A 22,028-nucleotide genomic window follows, 5' to 3' on the forward strand; every position below is an offset into this window, starting at 1 on the left:
AATGCAGAGTCTAGTATAATAAACACCCATTTGTGTTAACATTTTAATGAGTTCTTAGATTTTTTACAAAAGAAATAAAATGTCACAGATAGAATTCAAGCATAGCCACCAAGTCAGACTTTCCTCCTCTCGTTCCCAGAAGTCAATGTCTTGCATCTGAGACTCCTTCTCATCTTCGTCTTTATATATTTATCATATACATGCAGATTCCATAAGTATGTAGTAGTATTATCTAAAGTCTTTAAATGTCATGAATGTGCCACCTAATGCATTTCACGGTGCACTTTTTCTGTTCATTATGATTTTCTTTTTTAATGTGGTAAAATATACATAACATAAAATTTACCATTTTAACCATTTCTAAGTATACAGTTCAATGGCATTAACCACATTCACCTTGTGTGACCATCACTACCATCCCTGTCCCAAACTTTTTCATCTTCCTGGAATGAAACTTCATACCTGTTTAACAATAACTCCATTAACGTTACATTTTAAGATTCCTTCATGTTGATATATTTAGAGGGTTTTTAAAAGTCATTTTAACTGCTATATAGTATTCCATGATATGAATATGCAACATTTTCCCACTCCTGTATTGATGGAAATTTAAATGATTTCCCATTTTTAGCTATGACAACTATCCTTGTATGTGTCTCTTTGTGCACATTCTCCTGGAAGAGGAATTAATGAGTCAGAGGATATATACATCTTTGACTTTACCGGAGAACATTCACTTGCCCTCCAAAAAGGTTTTAATGTCTTCCATTCCTGCTACCACCATAAGACAGCCCCAATGCCCCCACATTTTTACAGCATTTAGTTTTGCTGGACTTTTAATTCTTGCCAATCTAGTGGCTTTAAAATAGCATCTCGTTTTAATTTTCATTCTCCTTATTACTGATGAGATTGAACGTCTTTTCATGTATTTATTAGCCACTCAGATGTCCTCTTTTGTGAATTCCCTCTTTGGAACTTCACCATTTTTTCTATTGGATTGTTTTTTTCTTCTTATTGATTTGTATGCATTCTTTACATATTCTATAAATTGTTCCTTTGTTGATTATGCTTTACGAATATCTACTCCCAGTCTGTGGCTTGCCCATAACTTGGTTTAAGTATATTTTTATTACATAGAAGTTTTAAGTATTATTATAGCCAAATGTAAGGCTATTTCCCTCTTAATTTGAGTTTTTTGGTCTTATTTAAGAAATTCCTCTTGCTCTAAGGACACAAAGATAAACTCTTATACTTTCTTATATAAGTGTAAAGATTTATTCTTCCTCTATAAAACCTCTAATTATCCTATAACTAGTACAATCATATTGCATTGATTTTTGTGTGTGTGAAAAGCATTAATTTATTAAATATATATACTTTAATTATACCACTTGTGTTTGTAATTTAGGGCATTTTTATTTTATTTTTTGGTATGAATACAATTTCTTTACTAACTACTTGGAAACCATTGGTGTTTCATCAGTGGCGTTTTTAATGTTTTTAAGTTAAAGCTCAAAAAATGGGAGACATGCTGGCTCTCACGTTCTTGGCCACTGCAGGTCTCTGGCATTCACCTTTCGTGTCAAGAGTGTCCGGCATTGGCTGTGCAAAGGGCGACAGAGGGACCAGTAACTAGGCTTGACCTGCAGGAAATAGAAGCACCTTGGACATCTCCAGGACTTTCAGAGAGGGAGGCACTGCAAAAGGCAGGACTTTCTTTTGGCAGCCAGGTGGCGTCTTAGAGTCTTGACATTGGGTGTTAATAACAATGGGACTGATGAGTAATTTACCACTGGTCAAGCATGGCTACCTGGGTTAAAAGATGTGGGCCTGACTCCATAGGCAGTGAGGGGCCCTCTGGGTTTTCAGGCTGGGGTGTGGCGTTATCTGCATTGTGCTTCAGCATGGAACAGGGGAGATGTGTAAGAGGGCTGGGACAAGAGTGGAAGCAGCTGGAGACAGTGCTAGGCAGTTCGGGCTGCTCTATCAAAATACCCTAGACTCCGGGGCTTAAACAACAAATATTTATTTCTCTCAGTTCTGGAGGCTGGGAAGTCCAAGATCATGATGCAGATTTGGTGTCTGGTGAGGCCCCTCTTCGTACTTGCAGATGGTCACCTTCTTGCTGTGTCCTCACGTAGCAGAAAGAGAGAAAGCTCTGTTCTCTTCCTCTTCTACGGGCACTAATCCCACCATAGGGGCCCTCACCCTCCACACCTCATTAAACCTAATCGCTTCCCAAAGGCCCCATCTCCTAACACCATCACATTGAGGGGGGAGCGCTTCCATATGTGAATTTGGGGAGGTTACAAACCTTCAGTCCATAGCTGAGATCTTGCAAATCATTCAGGCAAATGAAATGTGAATTTAGGAAGAACCAGCAGAGAAGAACAAAAGTGAATGGATTTGAGCAATATACAGAAAAGTAGAATCAAGTGGAAGCCAGAATGAACAGAGGAAATTACCACCAATAAATTGTCAAGGGTGCACTTTCCCCTCAATGGGATCACAGAATCTTCAGGCCGAAAAGGAACTTAGCGCTTATCCAGTACCACCACCCATGTGCTGCTTGGATCTGCATGCAAAGCATCGAAATGGAAACACTCTCGCTCACCACGAAGGACAGAGGGGGATCAGCTTTGCTCAGAGGAATTCGAGCTAAAGAGGGCCAAACCTCAACAACATCCAAAGCCAGACATGGTCCGTGTGTTCCAGATGTGGGGGCTCTGGAAGATTTAAAATGAAACCTCTTTTTGCCTCTGCCATTATTTATTATTCCTCCTCTTGTATCCTGTCTAGTTTCGAGTCTGGAGGCCGTGAGGCTGGGTCCACCCTTGAGCCGTTCTCAGCATATGCCAAGCACATTGCTAACAGAGTAAGTGGCAGACGAGGACAGTAACCGTTGGGCAGGATGAGCTCAATTTGCGATTCTTTTCCCAAGTGGCCTCTGACCAGAGGAGATAATTAAGGAAGATGCTGTTATTTGGGGGCCAAGGGTAAAGTCTGCCGTGGATTAAGCATTGAGAACAACGAATGTGAATAAATAGCTGCTTCTTTGCTTGGAGAACAGTGAACTCTAGTTCACTTAGGACTTAAGTCTGGAGCCAATTTTTTATTTAACAAATTAGAGCAGGAAATAGACAGCAAGCCTGAAACATACATGCACACACACCGTCTTCCCAACCTTTCTCTTCTGCGTCTCTCCCTTCCTTACTTCTCCCTCGCTTTTCTTCTCCCTGCACCAAATACTAGAGAGAATTTGGCTTCTAACAATCATTATTTATTACAATGCGACCGTGTGCAGAGGATCTTAAACCTGGGGCACAGAGGAGAGCCAGTGACAAGTAATTCAGAAATATGTGAAGGGATGCACCCGAACCAAGGCGATCAAGACTCTTCATTCATTATATTGCAGAATACCCAAAGGACAGGAAGCTGGAAATGGGGAGAGCATATCTGGCTAGAAGGCAAGACAGCTTTCCTTAAAAAAAAAGAGGGAACGGAATGTTCAAGGGAAGAACAGGATAAGTTATCACGAGTGGATGGATATCAAGGTCTCAGGATTTGGGAGGGGGTGGTCTATGCATTTTTTGGAATTATGTGCAACATCACTCATTTTAATCAGTGGAGACAGGAAGAGAGAGGGATGTGAAAAATGCAAGAAAGAAAAATAATCTGCTTTTTCCCACAGTGTTCTTTCCTAGATCAAAAAGACAAAGAGAAAACTTAATTAATTTTGTAGTCTTTGATACTCTCTGGATGCAAAAAGGGAAATCTTTATTTTACGGCACCAAATTAATCACTTCTGTGCTTAAGAAAAATGGGATTCGCCAGGGAAAACACCACAGCACAGTAGGATCTTGTGGAATGTGGCTATATTTTGGGAGGAGCAGAGCCAGAATTTCGGAGAGCATCCTATTGTTAATGTATTTCCATGGAGAGTACCCCCCTCAACTGACCACACTGGGGGCGTGTTTCTGTCCATCTTCATCAGCGTAGATGCCTCCCTGCATTAGTGCTTAGACTGAGTTTAAATCCTGCATCCTGCCACGAGGTGCCGGTTTGATGAGCCCTCCTGAGCCCAACCTCAGAGCCACATCTGGGAGATGCTGCAGGAAGCAGGCCTCCGAGGGAGCCCCAGGCTTGATGGAGAGAGGAGTGTCACATGGGAACCCTAGGGAAAGCCTGGAGGGGGCTTCTTAACTATGATTGACTTCAATGAGTGTCCTTCATTTAGAAATAATCAATTCACTCCTTCAGAGATCAAACACAGAAGTGCCAATGCGATGGCCTGAATTTCTCATGATCTTTTTCTTCTTGCCAAAAAAGGTTTTTACCGAAGATTGTAAAAGACCACTGATGAGAATGATGATTATTGAAATTACGGTAGCATTAATGAATTAGTGGAATAATAATGTACTCCTTATTTTTCAAATTTCTCCTCCAATTCCAAATTCTGTTCTCCCACAGCATTTGCCACCAAAGCACTCATTTTTGGGGTCATAGACCCCTTTGAGGAGTTGATGAAAGCTAGGAAGTCTCTTCCCGGAAATGCACAAGTGGACACGATTTTGCACATAATTTCAGGAGGTCCACAGATTCCCCTTCCCTGCTGCTCCTCAAAATCCCTGAGACCTCAGCCCAGCACTTGGCATTACAGCAATTCTCTTTTATTGATTGGGGTTTTAACCTGGTCACAGTGTCTGCAAACTAGTAGTTTCTCAAAAATAAGGCTTATGGTTGATGTGACTTTTCCAGCAAGAGTGGTGAAATGAGAGAAATGATATTTAGGAGAAGAGAGAAAGCATATTTATGTGGTGCAAGAAAATAAAATTTTATTGGCCTTCCAGCTATTTCCATTTTTTATTGGGATTCGCATCACCTGGAAATTTCATAGCATGAAAAACAGCCAGTTTCTCAGACAGGGATCTGGAACCTCAGTCCTTGGGAGAGTTAAATTGGTCTGGAAAGATGTGTAGTCACAAGAATAAACCCAGACAGGGGCCTCGGGGAAAACTGAGAGGGTCCCCAAAAGATCAAGATGCAGCCTAAAATTAGCCTTAGGCTCTTATTTCTTTCCAGAATCCGCTCACCAGGCCAAGGCTGGCTGCGAAGGCACAGACACTGAGGGGTGCCAGGTGCAGGCTCTCTCTCATGATATAGTCCAGGCCACGCTGCTTTCCCATCTGATGTGCCAAGGCCCCATCTTGCCTTCCCATGTTCTCTGGCCTTCCTAGGCGCTGAACCGATTACCTCTGGCCCTCCTGGGTCTGGTTCTGAATTTCTGCCTTCCCCATAGAAACCTACTTTCGGGAGGGTTCTGAGCTTGGCCCCCAGCCCGAAGTCCTGCTAGCAAATTCTAAGGCTACAAAGCCAGGCCTGCAGAGGGTGATGGGGTGGTGTGGAAGGAACATTCCAGTAACCTGCTGAGAAGCAAGGGATGGCCTAGGGAATCCTAGTTCTGGCTGAGATGGAGAAAGAGGGAAGAGGGAGGTGTCTGGAAAGGTGTTATCCTAATGGAGCCGGGCATTTTGGGCTCCTGTCTCTAGGTGGAGATTAAGCGATAAGGTCTCAGGCATCTTTGTGACGTCACCCTTGGTCCAGCAGATAGCCACCCTTCCATTCACCCTCATCTGTGTGAGAAGATCATGCTGATGGCCCCACAAGGGGGGGAGGAAGAAATAGAGATGCAGGAAAGCAAACCCACCCTATTTGTGGGGGAGCATGAAAAGCTAGCTCTGTTCCTCACTCGCTCGACAACTCCTTGAGCAACCCCATCTGTGCAGTGTGGACTTGGGAGACAGACAGGCTGGGTTCAAATCCAAGTCCTGCACTTTCAGCCTTTGTGACGTTGGACAAGTTACTTACCCTCCCTGTGCCTCCATTTCCTCATCTATAAAGCGGGCATAATAATGATACCTACTTCATAGGGTTGTCATGAGGATTAAATGAGTTAACATAGGCAGAGCTCTTACAACAGTGTCTGGAACAGAGCAAGTGATTTTCAGTGTTAACTGTTATTTCCGTGTTGAGCACAGAGCCACAATCTGTGCACACAGAGCTTACAGTGTAGTGAAGAAAGCAGAAACAAAACAAACACTGCATAATCTGCCAACAAACTTACCTCCCAGAGCCCCCGTCCTCGCTTCCTCTTCTGCCTCCGTCCGCACGCCAGAATCCCTCTCCTCCTCCCTGTCTTTTGGATCTTCATCTCCCTGTCACTTCCCATTCTCATATCTTTAGTCTCTTCTGCTTTGACTGCTTCGCTTTGGCGTACATACCTCTCCAAATTTTGAGGTTCTAAAAAACAAACTCCTTCTCTTCCCTCTCAGGTGAATGTCCTCTCTTCTTCTTCTCCAACACATCTCTTAAAAGAGGTGTTTATGCTCATTATCTCCACTTCTTCAACTCCCACTCACTCATCAGCCCACTACATCATCTTCCACTCTGGCGTCTGCATGTGAGTATCTTCTCCCAAGGCCACTAGGGACCTCTTAAATCCAATGATCTATTTTCAGTCCTTATCTTGCCTCACTTTTCTGTAGCACTTGACAATGTTGACTCCTCCTACCTTCTTAAATTCTTTGTCCCCAAATTCCAGAATACCACTCTCCTGCCATTCCTACCGCAAAGATACACATGACACAGTCTCTACAAGGAGCTCATGGCTTCTGGAGGAGGGGTGGAATTGTGGAGGAGAGATTAGTTATATGGAATAAGAACTGCAAATCAGCAGGATAGGTTCCACGACGAGGACCAAAATGGGTTGGCAGGGCTGTGTTCCTTCTGGAGTCTCTTGGGCAGAATCCATTTCCTTGCCTTTTCCAGTTTCTGGAAGCTGCCCACATTCCTTGGCTGGTGGCCCCAGTGCACTCTGACCTCTGCTTCCTTTGTCACATCTCTTTCTATCCTCTTGTCTTCCTTTTTTCCTTAAAAAGATGCTGGTGGTTGCACTTGTTCACCCAGATAATGCAGGATAATCTTCTCATCAAAAACTCCTTAACTTAGTCACATCTGCAAAGTCCCTTTTGCCGCGCAAGGTAACATATTCATGGGTGATTAGGATGTGGACATCTTTGAGGGGCCATTATTCTGCCTACCACAGATGGGGTGGTTGTTCCCCCGAAGTAGCCAGAGAACTCTTCAGAGGGAAGGCTCTTGGAGCAGAATCTTACAAGTTTGGTTTTCCTTTGCCAGAAAGGGAGACGAGGTGGTACAAGCAAAGATATGGTGCTTGCCAAGACGCAAAGTGGAGAAAGAGCAGGTGAGCCTGGGGGTGTGGATGCACTCAGTATGGCTGTGTGGCTGAAGAAGAGAAAGCGGGCACCTTCCGGAGATCAGATCAGAGAGGAAAAGGAGAAGCTGGATCATGCAGGTTGTTTGTATTTTTCTGAAATTTATCCTGTAGCTATTATTTACTTGACCAATGCTATCACTTTAGGCTGTGCTCTTGTTTCTTTAAATTTTTCTTTAAGTTGACTGCCTTTTTGTCCTAAATACTAATGTCCATGAAATCACAGGTTTTATATGTCAGTTAAATCTTCTCAATGTGTGTTACAATGAACATATGACTATACAAATTAATGTTCTTCCACATACCACCTACGATCATCCGCGCACACCCATGAGTGAGAACCGCAATTGGAAAAGTGGAGCCAGAGGCAATGAGAGCCACCTAGGGGTTTCAAGCAGGCAAAGAACACGATCAGGTTGGCCCTTGATAAATACCAATCCGACGGCATTAACCACTTTGGGCTGAATGGAAACAAGTGAAAAGCACAGCAAAAAGACCACAAATTAGGACACTTCCACAATAGTCGAGGTGAGAGATGAGAAAATGAACAAAACAGAACTGTGGGAGTGGAGGGGACGGTCTGGATACGAAAAACATCAAGGGGGTAGAACTGACTGATAATTGTCAAGACTGGAAAGAGCGGGGAGTTGGGACAAGGGCCAAGGTTCTAGCATGTGCAAAACAGCAGAGAGTTGTCCATTCGCCAAGACAGTAAACAGAGGAGGAGCGATAGCGATGGGGGCAGGGTTGGAAGGAAAATGATTATTTTGGTCTGGAACATGCTGAATTTGAAGGGTTTGTGCAACACTTACCTAAGTGGTGAATGTCTGTGTCTGGGTCTCTGGGGATGGGGGAGTCCTCCGGAATAGCACTGTCTAGTAGAAATAGCCCTTGAGCCTCCTATGTCACTTTAAACGTTCAAGTGACCACATTAAAAAGAAGGTAAAAAGAAACAGATGAAGTCAATGATATATTTTATATAACCCAACACATCCGAAGTATTATATTTCAACATGAATCAATACAAAAAACATTGAGGTATTTTACATTCTTTTCAAGTCTTCAAAATCCAGTGCATCTTTTACATTTAGAGCATGTCTCGATTTGGACAACCCAAGCACTCCACAGCCACACCAAGAGAGTGGCTGCACTGGACAGCTTGACACTAGAAGCCACGAGTAACGTAAGAAGTAGGAAGAGCCCACGAAGAAAGTCGAAGACAAACCTGATGGACCTCAGTCTTGGGGGCAAGGACAGTGAAAGAGGTGGGATGCAAAAAGATTCAGTAGTCAGAGGTTAGGAGGAAAATGAGGGAAGAGCTAACATCAAACCCAGAGAATTGCAAAAAGAAGAGTGAGTACTTACCGGCCTCAAATGCCACAGGGAAGTCCTAGGCTAGGCACGTGGGCTCCACACTTAACCCCGTTCCAATCCTGGCTTGACTGCTTACAGCTGGGCCCTGTGGCAGAGGCTGTCGACACCATCAATGCCCAGCCTGCTTCTGGTTTCACCTGAAGCTTTGGGGAGAGTTTCCAGCCCACTGGCAGTGTTCCACCTCCATCACCTGCCTGCCTGGTCCTCCAGGGCTGCTTCTCCAGGGCAGGAAGTTCTGAGTCTCCGTCCACTGCCCCAGGGGCAACCCTCAGCCTTCCAGCCTGCCAGTGGCGTGATTTTAAGGAGATGTATTCGTTTTCTATTGCTGCTGGGACAAATTACCACAAACTTTGCAGTTTGAAACAACACACATTTACAATCTGACAGTTCTGCGGATCAGAATCTGACACGGATCTCACTGGGCCAAGACCAAGGTACCAGCAGGGGTCATTCCTTGTGGAGGCTCTAGAGGAGAAGCTGTTTCCTTACCTTTTCCAGCTTCCAGAAGGCTCCTGTTTTCTTTGATTCGTGGCCCTTCCTCCATCTTCAAAGCCGGCGATGTCAGGCCAGATCCTTCTCAGGCTGACATCGCTCTGTTCTCTATTCCCTCTTCCACTTTTAAGGACGCTTGTGGATACACTGGGCCCACCCAGATAACCCAGGATAATCTCCTTAAGGTTAACTGATTAGCAAACTTAATTCCTCTTTACCTTGGAACATAATATATTCACAGGTTCCAGGGAATGGGACATAGACAATCTTCTGGGGGCAGGAGGTGCATTATTCCACCAACCAGAGGGGGTTCCACACAGTTTCTGAGAGAGGCGCCAACAGGGCTGAGCCCCACTACCCACTGTGCTAACCTACTCATTTACATGCTTTTTGGCTTTCTCCCTTTCCTGTCTTATTTTGCCCACTTCTTGACTTGTGCTTCCTGAAACTACCTTCTGAAGACTTCCTTCCCCCAAGTCCTTGTCTCCAGTTCTGCCCTGGGGGGTGGGGGGGGACCCAAAGTAAGACAGTGACTTTGGGCAAGCTGCTTAATCAGTCTGAGCCCTGCTTTCCTCCAGGAAAGGAAAATATACAATAGGACTTACCTCAAGGGGATGTTGCCAGAATTCTAAGAGGTGATGTTCAGAAAACACTCTGTACAGTGGGATACATACGTAGCAAGTCCTCAACAAAAGTTAGCTATTGTTGGAAGGGTGGCAACTGGAGCACAGGCAGGGGACCAGCCTTGGACGGTCAGAAGTGGTCCTCCCTCCCAGACACTGGCGTGCTGGTCCAAGGGGTGGGATGGGAACGGTATGGGAAAGTTGGAGGCTCCCTCCCATGGTGTACATTTTCTTCTTGAGATGCATCTGCCACTGAGGGCAGTAAACTGTGGTATAAACTTCGGGGAGAATAACAAACATTAGGAATAACATACTTAAGGATTTTCCAGCTGTCAGAAAGGCCCAGGTGGCACTGGAGATCACACATCTGTAATGGCATGGTCTCCAAGTTCTACGTTTTCTCTAGCCTAGCAAAAGGGCAGAGAACATGGCAGGTGGGAGGGACCTAAGGCTGCATGTTTGTGGGTGGGTGTGGTCAAAGAAGGGGAGGTGCAGGGGACCAGGCTGCTGAGCTGACCAAGGGATCCAGGCTGGATGGAAGGAGAGAGACTGGCGGCCACTATGCAGTTGATGTGCAGGTGTCAGGGAGTAAAGCAATGAGAGGACTATAGGATTGAAGACAGGATGTTGGTGTTTAAGATTTCTAGGAATGAGGAGGTTCACAGTATAGCCACGAGAATGGGCAGCTTATGTGGAGTAAAGCTAAATTTAATAATATGATGTGTCCATTGCCCACCGACTCTTAGCTCTGATTGGACACTCCCACCACCCCCCATGATCACAGATCAGGGGCCATATCTGAATGAGCATGACTCAAACAACGTAAGGAAGTGACCAGTGTGGCATCAGATGGTGGAACGCTGGATAGCAAGAACCCGAAAGACAGGCAGGACATAAGAAAGGCAGGACAGAGGGAAAGTAACGTCACCGAAGCTAGTAGAACGTGGGAAGCAGATGAATGGGCAGCCTCCTGCCCTCTGGGTTTCTGAGAAAGCAGCATTCTTTAGCGCAGTGTTCCCCTAAAGCACCACCACCACCAGGGGAGCCCATCCAAAGCATGGATTCTTAGCACCTCGTCCCCCAACGTACACCTCAGACACGCTATATTGGTTTCCTGTGGCTGCTGTAACACATACCACAGACTGGGTGGCGTAAAACAACAGAAATGTATTCTCTCACAGCTCAGCAGGTCGGAAGTCAGAAATCAAGGTGTTGGCAGGGCCATGGCCTCTCTGATGTTTCTGGGAGGGTATCTTCCTACTTCTGGTGGTCGCCAGTAATCCTCAGCGTTCCTTGGATTGTAGCTGCCTGACTCCAATCTCTGCCTCATCTTCATGTGGCCTTCTTCCCTGGGTCTCTGTCTCCAAATCCTCCTTTTGTTATAACTCATTGGATTTAGGGCCCATCCTAATCCAGTATGACTTCATCTTAACTTGATTACATCTGCAAGGACCTTCTTTCCAAATAAGGCCCCATTCATAGGTACTAGAGGTTAGGACTTCAACATATCTTTTTGGGGGAGGTGGGAGGGGGCACAATTATTAAAGAAAAAACTATTTGTCACACTTGTTAAAGATGGTAAGGCAGACTTTATTCAGGACTATTGCAATAAGTGTAGGGCCACTGTGCTGGAATTTTGCAGTGGGGGAGAGAGACTATGCTCAACTCTGAATACAGCATGGGCAGGTGGGAATTTGTAGCCAAGGAGCAGGGTGGAGGTCAGCAGATGGGAAAGGACTAAGAGACATCAGGGCTGAGGGGGATCCTGTCTAAACCGACCTACCAGGACTCTTGCTGAAGGCAGGCCAGGTGATCAGATACCCATCTTGCCAAAACTGGATTTTACAAGGAAGTGTACAGTTGGGCCTAGGAGAAGTTTCAGGAGCCCGACTAAAGTTTGGTCAAGCAAAGAATCTTTATCATAATTCAACCCATTACACCTGCTGGATATAATCTTCGGAGTGGGGCTGGTGAATTTGTATTTTTAACAAACCTCCAGCAAGTAATTCAACCCAGAGGAACCATCTTTCAAGTGGAGCCAGGAGGACCTGAGAACTCAGGGGAGATGGTTCCCAATGGAATGGGGCTCTGATGAGGCCGCTGGGGAAGGCTCATGGAAAGGATGGCAGGAGAAAGAAGGCAACAAAGGGAAGCACAGAGTGAGGCTGGCGTTTACAACAAAGGAAGGGAGAGACAGAGATCTGGTGGGATATCCAGCCCCAAAGTTGCAGACTAGCTCCAGATGAATCCAGGTGTTTGTGGCTTAGCCAAGAATCTATAGCCTCCACTCAGGAGAATTTGACTAAAGTTGTTCTGGAGCTGCAGCCCCCAGGGCTGGGGGAGGAATGATTCTGAGCATGCTAACCTCCCACGGACCCAGCAGCAGTCAGCCTCTCGCTCGCTGGCCCAGCCATCCCATTTTGGAGCTCCGCAGGGCTCTGTCCAAGGTCTCTTTCACTTTTTTCCTGAACTCTCTCCCTCCTGGTTCGTCTCACCATTTTCCGAGGCGTCAAAGTCCATTTACATGCTGATGGCACCCACATTTGCATCTCAAAGTCAGAGCTCACCCCCATCCCAGGCGCCAGACCTAGTTTTACCAACTGCCTTCTGCCTAGAATATCTGGGAGGCCCCTGAAATTTAACATTTCCAAACCGGAACTCACCCCAAAACTTGTTTGTCTTTCAGCAGTTCCTATTTCAGTTGGTAGCATCACCTCCCACCCAGGCCCCCCAAGCGAGAAACGTGGGGCTCATCTTATGCTTCTTCCTCCAACCACACATGAACTCACCTCAAATCCCTTTCCTTGTCTGCTTTCCCGCTGCGTCAGTTCCAATATCCTTGACTCCATGCTTGACTAGCACAATTACCTGCTAACTGGAGATGTGGTCCTGGTTTCCCCTCCAGGAGAGGGCATCCTCCCAGATGTGGTACAGCCCCCATTACAAGCTAAACTTGTAAAAAACAAATCTGATAAGCTCTGCTGATTACAGCATAAATACTAAACTCCCTGGCGTGACACAGGCATCTTCACAGAGGGCCCTACTCACTTCTGTTGCATCATCTTCCTCCTAATCGTCCCAATTATTTTTTTCTAGTTGTGACTTTTTTTGCTAAAAAACAAACACACAAAACCAAAACCCCACAACAAGTTACAAAATCAATTTTAAAAGGGAAGGGAGGAGGGGAATAAAGATATCTACCCTTCTTCCTTGATGCGGAGTCTGGAGTGTTGCCTGGGGTTGTGTGGACCTGTCTTCCCAGGTGATTCAGAGGCAAATGCAGGTTTGTCAACCACAAGGTGATGCCATTCTTACAAGAGTCCATAAATCACATTAAAGAACCCAGGCGACCACATTCTTTCCTAACTTACGGTAGTACAGAGAAAGGACACAGAGTGGAGGAGCTGCCATCAACCTGGTCTTCTAGGTTGCATCACTTTTCGGATCCTCACTTAGATAAAAACCCTGGGGGAATGTCAAGCAGAAATTTTAAAGAATTAAAAAGGCATCTGCGCAGCCCGCAAAGCTGACGCGCAACCTAAAGCACCGTTCGGTTACCAACAACAGTTCTGCTCAGAAATACATTTGGAAAACGCTGCACCACTCTGGAAAAGTTTGGTTGGCGTTCCTCCACGCTCCTCGGTTTTAAGGGAAGCCCTAAGTGATGCAATACGAAAGCATTTTCGCTTTATTTCAACCAGCAGTGCATTAGGAAGTTGAAAACCTGGAAAAAGTAATTTCACAAGCCGAAGCTCTCCTATCGGTGTTAATTCGAACCCATACGCTATTAGGCTGCCATGTTTACTTGGACATGTGGAGAGCAAACAATGTAACTGAGGAACCTTAAGCTCTGACTTCCTACCAAGCATATTAAAGGTTCCAGAAACTGCAGGACGTTTGCATATTCATCAAGGCTCATCTTAACTCCCGAGCCGGGCTAAACAATAGAAGGGACGAGACATGGAAGTCATTATTAATCAATCGCGCCGGTTGTTTTTAAATCTTTCAGTGTAGCAGAGGCGGCTACACTGCTCCGAGTCTTTCCTCTGCTCCCTGTCTTTTTCAAATTGTTTCCACGCTCATTGTCTTCCAGGACAACGCGACGCGAGCGCTCGGGGAGCAGGTACAGCGTCCCGCAGAGCGTAGCGCGGTTGAGCCCGGCCAGGTTCGGGAAAACATTCCCGGCCCTTCCAGCGGGTCAAGGAAAAGTAGGTGGCCTGGGCGCCAAAGGCTGCTGCCAATGCAACTCGCAACTTTTGAAATCAATCCTTTTTGCATCATGCAACGGATGCCACCGCTCCTCGGGTTTGCAACCCCCCACCCCTCCCCCGAGACCAATCATTGCCGCGCTCGGGCCTGCACATCGCCCCCGCCCCCTTCCCGGGCCGCACGCAGCCACCGAGCCGCTCCGGCCGCGGCCCGCCGCCTCTTAAAGGGAGGTAGCCGGCCCTTAAAGGCCCCTCGCGCGCGGCGCACGGCGGAGCGCGGCGGCCCCGTTCCCGGCAGGGGCCCGCCGAGCCAGGCCGAGCCCCCGCGGCGCCCAGGCGCGGCCCGGGCCCTCCCGCCCTCCGCCGCCGGGAGCGGCATTTTTATTCAGGCGACGCTTAAGGGAGCCCGGCCGCGCCCGGTGCATTGTGGGAGCGCCGGAGCCCCGTTCGCGGGAGGAGGAGGAGGGCGCAAAGCGAACCGGTAAGCGCCTGGCTGGGGAGGGGGGGGCGAGACACCAGGCTTAAAGGGGAATATTCGTCCGCAGGCCCATGGCGGCCGTGCAGATCCCCCTCCGGGCCGCCGGGGCCCGCCGGGAGCCGTGCACGGCCGGCGCGCTCCAGCGCTGCCTGGAGAGGGGCAGAGCCAGGGCTTGGTGGGGCCGCTTTAAAAAAGAAGCACCGCCCGCGCCGCCGCCGCCGCCGCGCGGAGCCGGGGAAGGAGGGAGGGAGGAGGGCGGGGGAGGAGTGGAGGGGGAGGGCGGCGGCGGCGACGCACGGGTTAATTTTTTCGCCCGCCGACATTTTTGCGCGGCGGCGGCGGCGGCCCGCGTGCGCGGCGGGAGAAGCCAGCCCGGTCCGCTGGGCGCGGTGCGCGGCGCCTCCGGGCCCTCCCCGCCCCCACGCGCGCGCCCTCCGGCCCGCGGGCGCCGCCGGACCCTGGGCGCCCGGCCGGGCCGGGGTCCCGCCGCGGCCGGTTGGCCTGCGCGCCGCGCGCCCTCCCCGCGGCGGGGGCCGCGCGCCGTTCCCGCCGCCGCCGCCGCCGGCAGAGCGGGCGGGCATGGCCCAGCTGGCGGCGCCGCGCTGCCTCCGCCCGGCCGCGGCCAGCCCGCCGCGCCGCGCCGCACAAAGAGCCCGGGCCCGGGTCGCCTTGGAAGGCGGCCGCCTGAGCTCTCAGGTGTCCCCGAGTCCCGGCCTCCGCGCTCTGGCTGCCTCCTCGACCGGTGCTGCATGGCGAGCGCCGGGCCCCTGCGCCCGGGTCGCGGCGTCCACCCCATTGTTTATTCCCTGGGCTTAGGGGCTTGGGGGTAGGTAGGTACCGGGCTGGGGCGGCCCTTGCCACCCCCACTTACTGCGCTCCCCCGGCGGTGCGGCCCGCTTTGCGTACTCTTGTTGGAAAAAAAAAAAACAAACCCAAAAGTGGCCGAGAAAGAAAGGGTTAACCTTCGTCTTTAAATATTAATGTCATTGTTTTAAAGGTGTAAACAGGCGGCTTTCAGGGCTGGAATTGACAGCCTCTTATGATGCAAATTGGCCCCCCTGTTAATTACTCGTCCCCCCCCCCCCCCCCGCCCCGCAAGCATCCCCTTTTCTCATCCCCCCCCCAAAATGTAAGAATTTATTTTTTTGAAGTTCGAGTGTGTGTGTGTGATTTGTGTCTCTCGTTCCTTTTGGAATTTTAAAACTCCTGAGTGCCTTCTGGACTTAGGGTGTTTTAAACTTTTTTCCCCGTAAAAATTGGGAGAGATGTAAATTATGCTTCAAAGGAAGTTAATCCTCCAGATGCCAAATTCCCCTCCCCGCCTTTTTTTTTTTTTTTTGGATAGAGGTTGGAGGTAGGAAAATAACTGAATGCCTCGTGAGTTGGATTTTTTTTTTTCCTGGTAGGAGTGAGGCGGTGTTAAATGCGAGGCATTTTGTGAGGAAAAGACTGTTGTTTTTGTTCCAAACCCTTCCAAGTCAAAGTGGTTTTAGACTTTTCCTGACTCTAAAATGGCTTCAGAATTCCCATCTCGGTGACTGGCTTTGGTCGCCTGCCGCCCTCGTTTTGGGCAGGTTGTTCACGAATGCTGAAGGGTTTACTCCTGTAGGTTGTAGGTTTCAAACCGAAATCAGCGCTCATCCCAGACATGTTTTTGTAAAGTCCGTTTGGATTAGTGCCCAAACGCGGGCTTTGTGAGATTTATTTTCGAGGAGCTATGTGCTTCCCAGGGATCGAAAACCCTATAAATGGGAATTATGTTCTTAATCATAAATTTTATAGGGGAAACCGACCCTAAAACTTGGGGCGTCTGTAATTCTATGCCCAATAAAGTATCAATCTGGAGGTTTGTAAACCCTAGGAGCACATGTCAGCTTTTGGTTTAGCTCCAGAGACTTCAAACTTAGGAGAGCTTGTTCCAGAAACTTCCGGTGGTACCAAGTACCATAAATGCTAGTGATTTAGTACGGTTTAATTTATCGTTTTAGTTTTGCAGTGAAATGGTAATGAGCAGTAGCGTGTTTTGTCAATGCTGTGTGTGTACTAGTTTATTGGGTGGGATGTTTGCTTTCTAGGAAATAGCGCTGCATTAAAACATCAGAGAACTTTCCACCGCTCTCTTTGAAGAAAATAAACCTCGCTGTGTTCAACAGCCATTCCAGTTTGCAAGTTGTGTTCTGTAGTGAGGCCTCCTATTAGTTTTGGATCGTGTTGTGTACTTTTGGCTCAGAGTGAAAACATGCTTTCCTAAAATGAGTCTTAGCATCGTGAAGAATTTCATGAAACGCGTTTCCATCAACATCCGTTTCCCGCTGAGTTTCTATGAGGCATTTTATAGCAAAAGCCATCAGAAGGTTTTCCAGAGAAGTCACTTTAGCCGGAGTGTTTAATTTCTAAACCATAGTGCTTCTAGGTTGACAGATGAAGCGACTTAGATGTGTTCTCACAATGTTGCCTGCTAGAAGCAGCTTTGGGGCTTAGTGTTCATGGTGGCACTGTGTCATGGAAGCTTGCCAGCCCGTAGTTCCTTCTTCAGAGGAGGTCTTCCTCCTTGCCCCCCTGAACCACAGTTATAACACAGACGTTAGATCTTCTCTGGCAGAAGATGTCTGTGATGGTGTCGTCACTTTGTAAAATGACTTGCTTTGGCTTATGCATCCCTTGTGATGAACTGTTGTGGCCCAAAATCACTTTCCCTGTGGTCCTGGTGATTTTAGACCTTTTCACGTTTATTTTTCACCATCATGTGTTTGCTTGATGCTTGGCAAGTACTGGTGAGAATTCCTTAAATGCTGTCTTTGTGTTTTGGTGATACCTAGGTGGATCTGTCAAGAAACCAGCCGCTAGGAGAGGGAGGGGGGGAGCCCGGCTGTGAGGCGTGTGCGCCCAAGAACCATGTCTACGCGGGAGTCCTTTAACCCGGAAAGTTATGAATTGGACAAGAGCTTCCGGCTAACCAGATTCACGGAACTGAAGGGCACCGGCTGCAAAGTGCCCCAAGATGTCCTGCAGAAATTGCTGGAGTCCTTGCAAGAGAACCACTTCCAAGAAGATGAGCAGTTTCTGGGAGCAGTTATGCCAAGGCTCGGTACGTGAACCGTTGTTTCTTTGTACTTTCCTGAGCAAAGCATCTTGGCCTGCGGTCCAGTCAGTAAGTCGAAAACCAGATTTCTGTCCTCCCATGTCGCTTTTCTTTTCCCCCTAATTTCTGTAAGAAGGACTCAGAGCAAAGCAGTGGTAACTGTGTTACGTTGTTGTAACTGATTGGAGGAAACACTTAAGTCTGCGATGGAGACAATTATATTACAGTAAAAGCATTTTCTGTGAAATTGAATTTTCTGGTTAGCTGAGGATTACAGAAATTCCTTTATGTCTTTACCTCAAATTTTCCTTAAAATGCTTGTGTTCTTTTCATCGCCTTGGGAAGGGTAGTACTTAAGCATCACTGTGCAGTACTTTCGGAGCAGTGACGGGGCAGGGGGAGAACTTGGGGGTCCTCTGTCGTGTGCACTGTGTGAAATGCTCCTGTGGGGAGGAGGGGAGGAGAAGCCTGGACTGAATCTGTACTTGACCCCAGGACGTCATCTGGAATGGAAAGCTGTTTTTTCTTCTTGACTAAATTCCTGATGTCATTAGGGGTTTGCCTTTTCCCAAACATAGTGCTCAGAAGGAAATTCTAGGCTCTTGGGATACTGTTTGTTAGCCTTTATTGTGTGGTTTGTTAAGTACGTGATGCAAGACCGCGATCACTTTGCTTTTTGAGTGTTTAGTGTGTATTCTAGAAGGTTGGAGTTTTTGTTTGTTTGTTTTTGAGGAAGATTAGCCCTGAGCTAACTGCTGCCAATCCTCCTCTCTTTTTGCTGAGGAAGACTGGCCCTGAACTAACATCCGTGCCCATCTTCCTCTATTTTATATGTGGGACGCCTACTACAGCATGGCTTGCCAAGCGGTGCCATGTCCGCACCCGGGATCCGAACTGGTGAACCCCCGGGCCACCGAAGGGGAATGTGTGCACTTAACCGCTGCCCGACTGGGCCAGCACCTAGAAGGTCAGAGATTTTGTAGTTACGCTGTGTGACTTGATCAGCTTTCTTACATAGGGTTTTTTTTTTTTTTTTTAAGATTGGCACCTGAGCTAACAACTGTTGCCAATCTTTTATTTTTTTTTCTGCTGCTTCTCCCAAAATCCCCCCAGTACATAGTTGTATATCCTAGTTGTGGGTCCGTCTAGTTGTGGCATGTGGGACGCCTCCTCAACGTGGCCTGATGAGCCGTGCCATGTCTGCACCCAGGATCCAAACCGCTGAAACCCCGGCCTGCCGAAGCACAGTGTGTGAACTTAACCACTTGGCCATGGGGCTGGCCCCTTACATAGGGTTTTTATTTCATTTATTTCCGCCCATCATTTTGTTGTGAAGTCCTGTCTTACAGCATTGGTTTTGAACCCAGGGTGTTCCTTCTTCGCCAATCTCTAAGGCAGATCAAAGCAGAGTTGCTTTGGTTGGGAGAGAGGAGGACCCACAGCCCGCACTCCCAGGGCCTGCAGGGCTCCTGGGAGCTCAGTTTGAAAACCGTCCTCATCTAGCTGATGTCTAAGCTGTGGAGAAATACCTTGTGAATGAGTTGGAGAATGTCGGCTAACTTGTCAAGAAATAAGAAAATACTGAGAAAGCTCTTAGATAACTTTGTCAAGAAAAATAAGCTACTTGAATGGGCAAAAACAAATGCAATAAAAACCTCATGGATAAAGTAATAACTCCCCTTTACAACTTCCCCCTGTTGATCTTACTGAGCGCGTGGGCACGCCATGCACTGTGAAGCGCTTTGATAATGGGTCGGGTCATCTGCTCCTTCCAGCAGCCTCAGGATGCTCAGGAAGGCTGGGTAACCCATTCTGTCCCTTGATTGGGGTCAGGACCTGGAATCCACATCTTCCAATTCCTCCACCCACCATACTGCTTGTCATCTGGCTTCTAAGTCCAGACGTGTCATGGTGGGGAGAGGAGCTGCATGAGCTGCCATTAGCACCGGCTGAAGGGGCCGGCTGTCTGACGGCAAAGGAAGAGGCAGGAAAGAGCAGATGTCAGAACACAGAGTGCGAAGGAGTGTGGTCACATACAGCTTTTGAGAAGTAAATCAAAGCCGTGACCCTTTTGCAGAAAAATGCACATCCACAAAAGTTTGCATTTGCAGCATCCTTGAGGGGTAGATGGACCCCAGGTTACAAGCAGATGGATGCTGAAGGAAGCAGAGGACGTATTAAAACCTTGTACAGAAGCGGTCTATCTTGATGGCTGAAACTTTGCTTTGGGGTCAGATCTAGATTCATATCCTGACATAGTTGCCTACTAGTCACTACTGTTACTCTGTGCACATTACTTAACCCTCTTGAGCCTCACTTTCCCAGTCTGTACAATGGGATGCTAATGTTTACTGTTTGCACTTGTGTGAGTACCAGAAATTATCTGTGCATGTAAATGTACCTTGTATATCTGTACTCACATACACAATACATATGTGTGTGTGTATTTATGTTTGTATATGTCTACACACACAAGTGTCTTTATCTGTCTTTAAATTTTTTCTAAAAGGATGTCGTAGTTCCCGGATTCCAAGATGGCATTAATTGAAAGATGAGCCATAATAGCTTTTAAACACATACATGTTTATTAGATGTATTCTAACTAATTTAGGTATTAAGTGTATGCATTCTAAGAAGCAGGTGAAATTAATTCTAATATATTTTATTTAATCCAATATATAAAAATATAATTTTAACACAAAATTGATCTAAACCACATTACTAATGAGATGTTGGGTTTTTTTTGGTACAAGTCTTTAAAATTTGGTGTGTATTTTATATTTACAGTATATTTCAATTTGCAGTAGCCACATTTCACATGCTCAATAACCTCACGTGGCTGGTGACTACCATATTGGACAGCACGGGACCCTCATTCTAGTATGTAGTGGTGTCATGGTTGTGAGAGAGGACACGGGACCCTCATTCTAGTATGTAGTGGTGTCATGGTTGTGAGAGAGGACATGTGGACACTGTAAGCTCCTCTTCAGCCCGGGGAACGTGCTCAAGAATCATCAGTTAACATGCTCTGATGCTAGGTATAAATAGAAATTACAGGCTTTACAAACCAAATATATTTAATTCAAATTTAAGATTACCCAAATCAGAAACATTTAAAGCTCATATTCAGCAACGGGTATTTTAGTTTCTCTTTCAGTAGTCCTGTAGTTTATATGAAAACCTAAAAGAAAACCATATTTCACTCTTTTCCAAAGTGAATAGGAATATACTTGGAATAACCGCTTGTTGGAATCAGAATCAATATGAGTTAAGTTGTGGTTCTTGCCCCGTTTTCACCCAAGTGCCACGGAACGTTGTTAGCTGGAATTTCTGAGAGACTTCGCGCATACACTGTTTAGATGAATTATCGCACACCTTCTGGACTAAAACACAAAAACTGATCACTGGTAAAGTGCCTTCCATCATCACAAATTTGTGAGACTTGCCATTCTGAAGCGAACTCTCCATTCCCTAACTGGATCTTCCAACAAGAGTTTCTGCTTTGCCGTCTAGTATAGTAAAAACATCAGCCTGTCTACACAGAGTCTGCCTTTTCACTAAACTTGATTTTATTTTTGCATAATAATGGGCCAAGACCCGGAAAATAAGGCGCCTCTGTGCCCCGGCCTCTGTTGGGCATGTCGCCATCACGGCGCTGAGGTGGTGGTGCCGTGGCAATTTTACTATTCAGAATACGAAAGGTACCGTGTACTCGTTCCAGTGTGATTCGGATGCGATTCACTCCTGTTTCGTTTGGAATTCTGAACTGAGAGGAGAGCATCCGCTTGCTTCCTTCTGTACTTCGTCCTGATTTTTTCTCTCCTGTTGGCTGTTGGGTTGCAAAGTTGAAACACTTCCTAAGAGGGCAGGAGGGCATCCTTTTGAGAGGTGTAGAAAGGCACCCTGTTTATTCAGCTTACTTGGTGGGAAGGCCACTCTGAGTTTGCAGAATGTCTGCATTATAGGTGATTTTTAATGAAATGTAGCCTACGGTAGCTAGTCTTGACTATTTCTAAACTGATTTCAGGAAAAGGTAATTATTTCTAATTAGCCCATCAGTTGTCTGTATTATCTTTCTAAATGTTTAGAGACAATTTTTCATAAATTGAGGTATTTCCCACAGGCTTCTTTAGTTTTTTTCCCTGTTCATAGTATAAGTTAGTAAAGGTGACATTTATAAGTTTTTCACAAGGGGAATAACATGGAATTTTAAGGTTTCCCCCTAAAAATGCTTTTAGGGGCCAGCCTGGTGGCCTAGTGGTTGGGTTCGCGCACTCTGCTTTGGTGGCCTGGGGTTTGCAGGTTCAGATCCCAGGCGTGAACCTAGCACCGCTTGTCGGGTCATGCTGTGGCAGCATCCCATGTAAAGTAGAGGAAGACTGGCACAGATGTTAGCTCAGCAACAGTCTTCCTCACCAAAAAAAAAGCTTTTGGGAATCCATATGAGAGATCACAGATGCCACAGTGTTATGTACAT

The 22,028-nt window shown here is 47.0% G+C and overlaps 1 protein-coding gene and 1 long non-coding RNA gene across 18 annotated transcripts in view; one reads left to right on the forward strand and one right to left on the reverse strand.

Moving 5' to 3' along the window:
- On the reverse strand, positions 1-17,282 carry LOC106840461 (uncharacterized). Of its 12 annotated transcripts, none has more exons than XR_006521964.2 (4): positions 8,660-14,107; positions 8,107-8,202; positions 7,600-7,675; positions 1-7,327 (listed from the first exon to the last, which is right to left on the reverse strand). It is a non-coding gene; the product is annotated as an uncharacterized lncRNA (long non-coding RNA). The 12 variants fall into 12 exon arrangements; XR_011499267.1 differs by having other exon boundaries at positions 1-2,125; positions 2,615-7,675; positions 8,660-14,103; XR_011499266.1 differs by having other exon boundaries at positions 1-2,132; positions 2,615-7,675; positions 8,660-14,103.
- Positions 14,171-22,028, forward strand: part of SEPHS1 (selenophosphate synthetase 1) — a 27,622-nt gene continuing 19,764 nt past the window's right edge. For 2 of the 6 annotated variants that reach the window (XM_044762386.2, XM_044762387.2), the window contains exons 1-2: positions 14,242-14,472; positions 17,289-17,557. In XM_044762386.2, coding sequence (XP_044618321.1) covers positions 17,365-17,557 — 193 coding nt within the window. In that variant the 5' untranslated portion in view covers positions 14,242-14,472; positions 17,289-17,364. Of the gene's footprint in view, positions 14,473-15,023; positions 15,300-17,288; positions 17,558-22,028 lie in introns of those variants that run through there. The other 4 variants (XM_044762384.2, XM_044762385.2, XM_070501010.1 and 1 more) reach the window with 4 other exon arrangements.

Source organism: Equus asinus, chromosome 29, assembly GCF_041296235.1.
Source record: "Equus asinus isolate D_3611 breed Donkey chromosome 29, EquAss-T2T_v2, whole genome shotgun sequence".
NCBI lineage: Eukaryota > Metazoa > Chordata > Mammalia > Perissodactyla > Equidae > Equus > Equus asinus.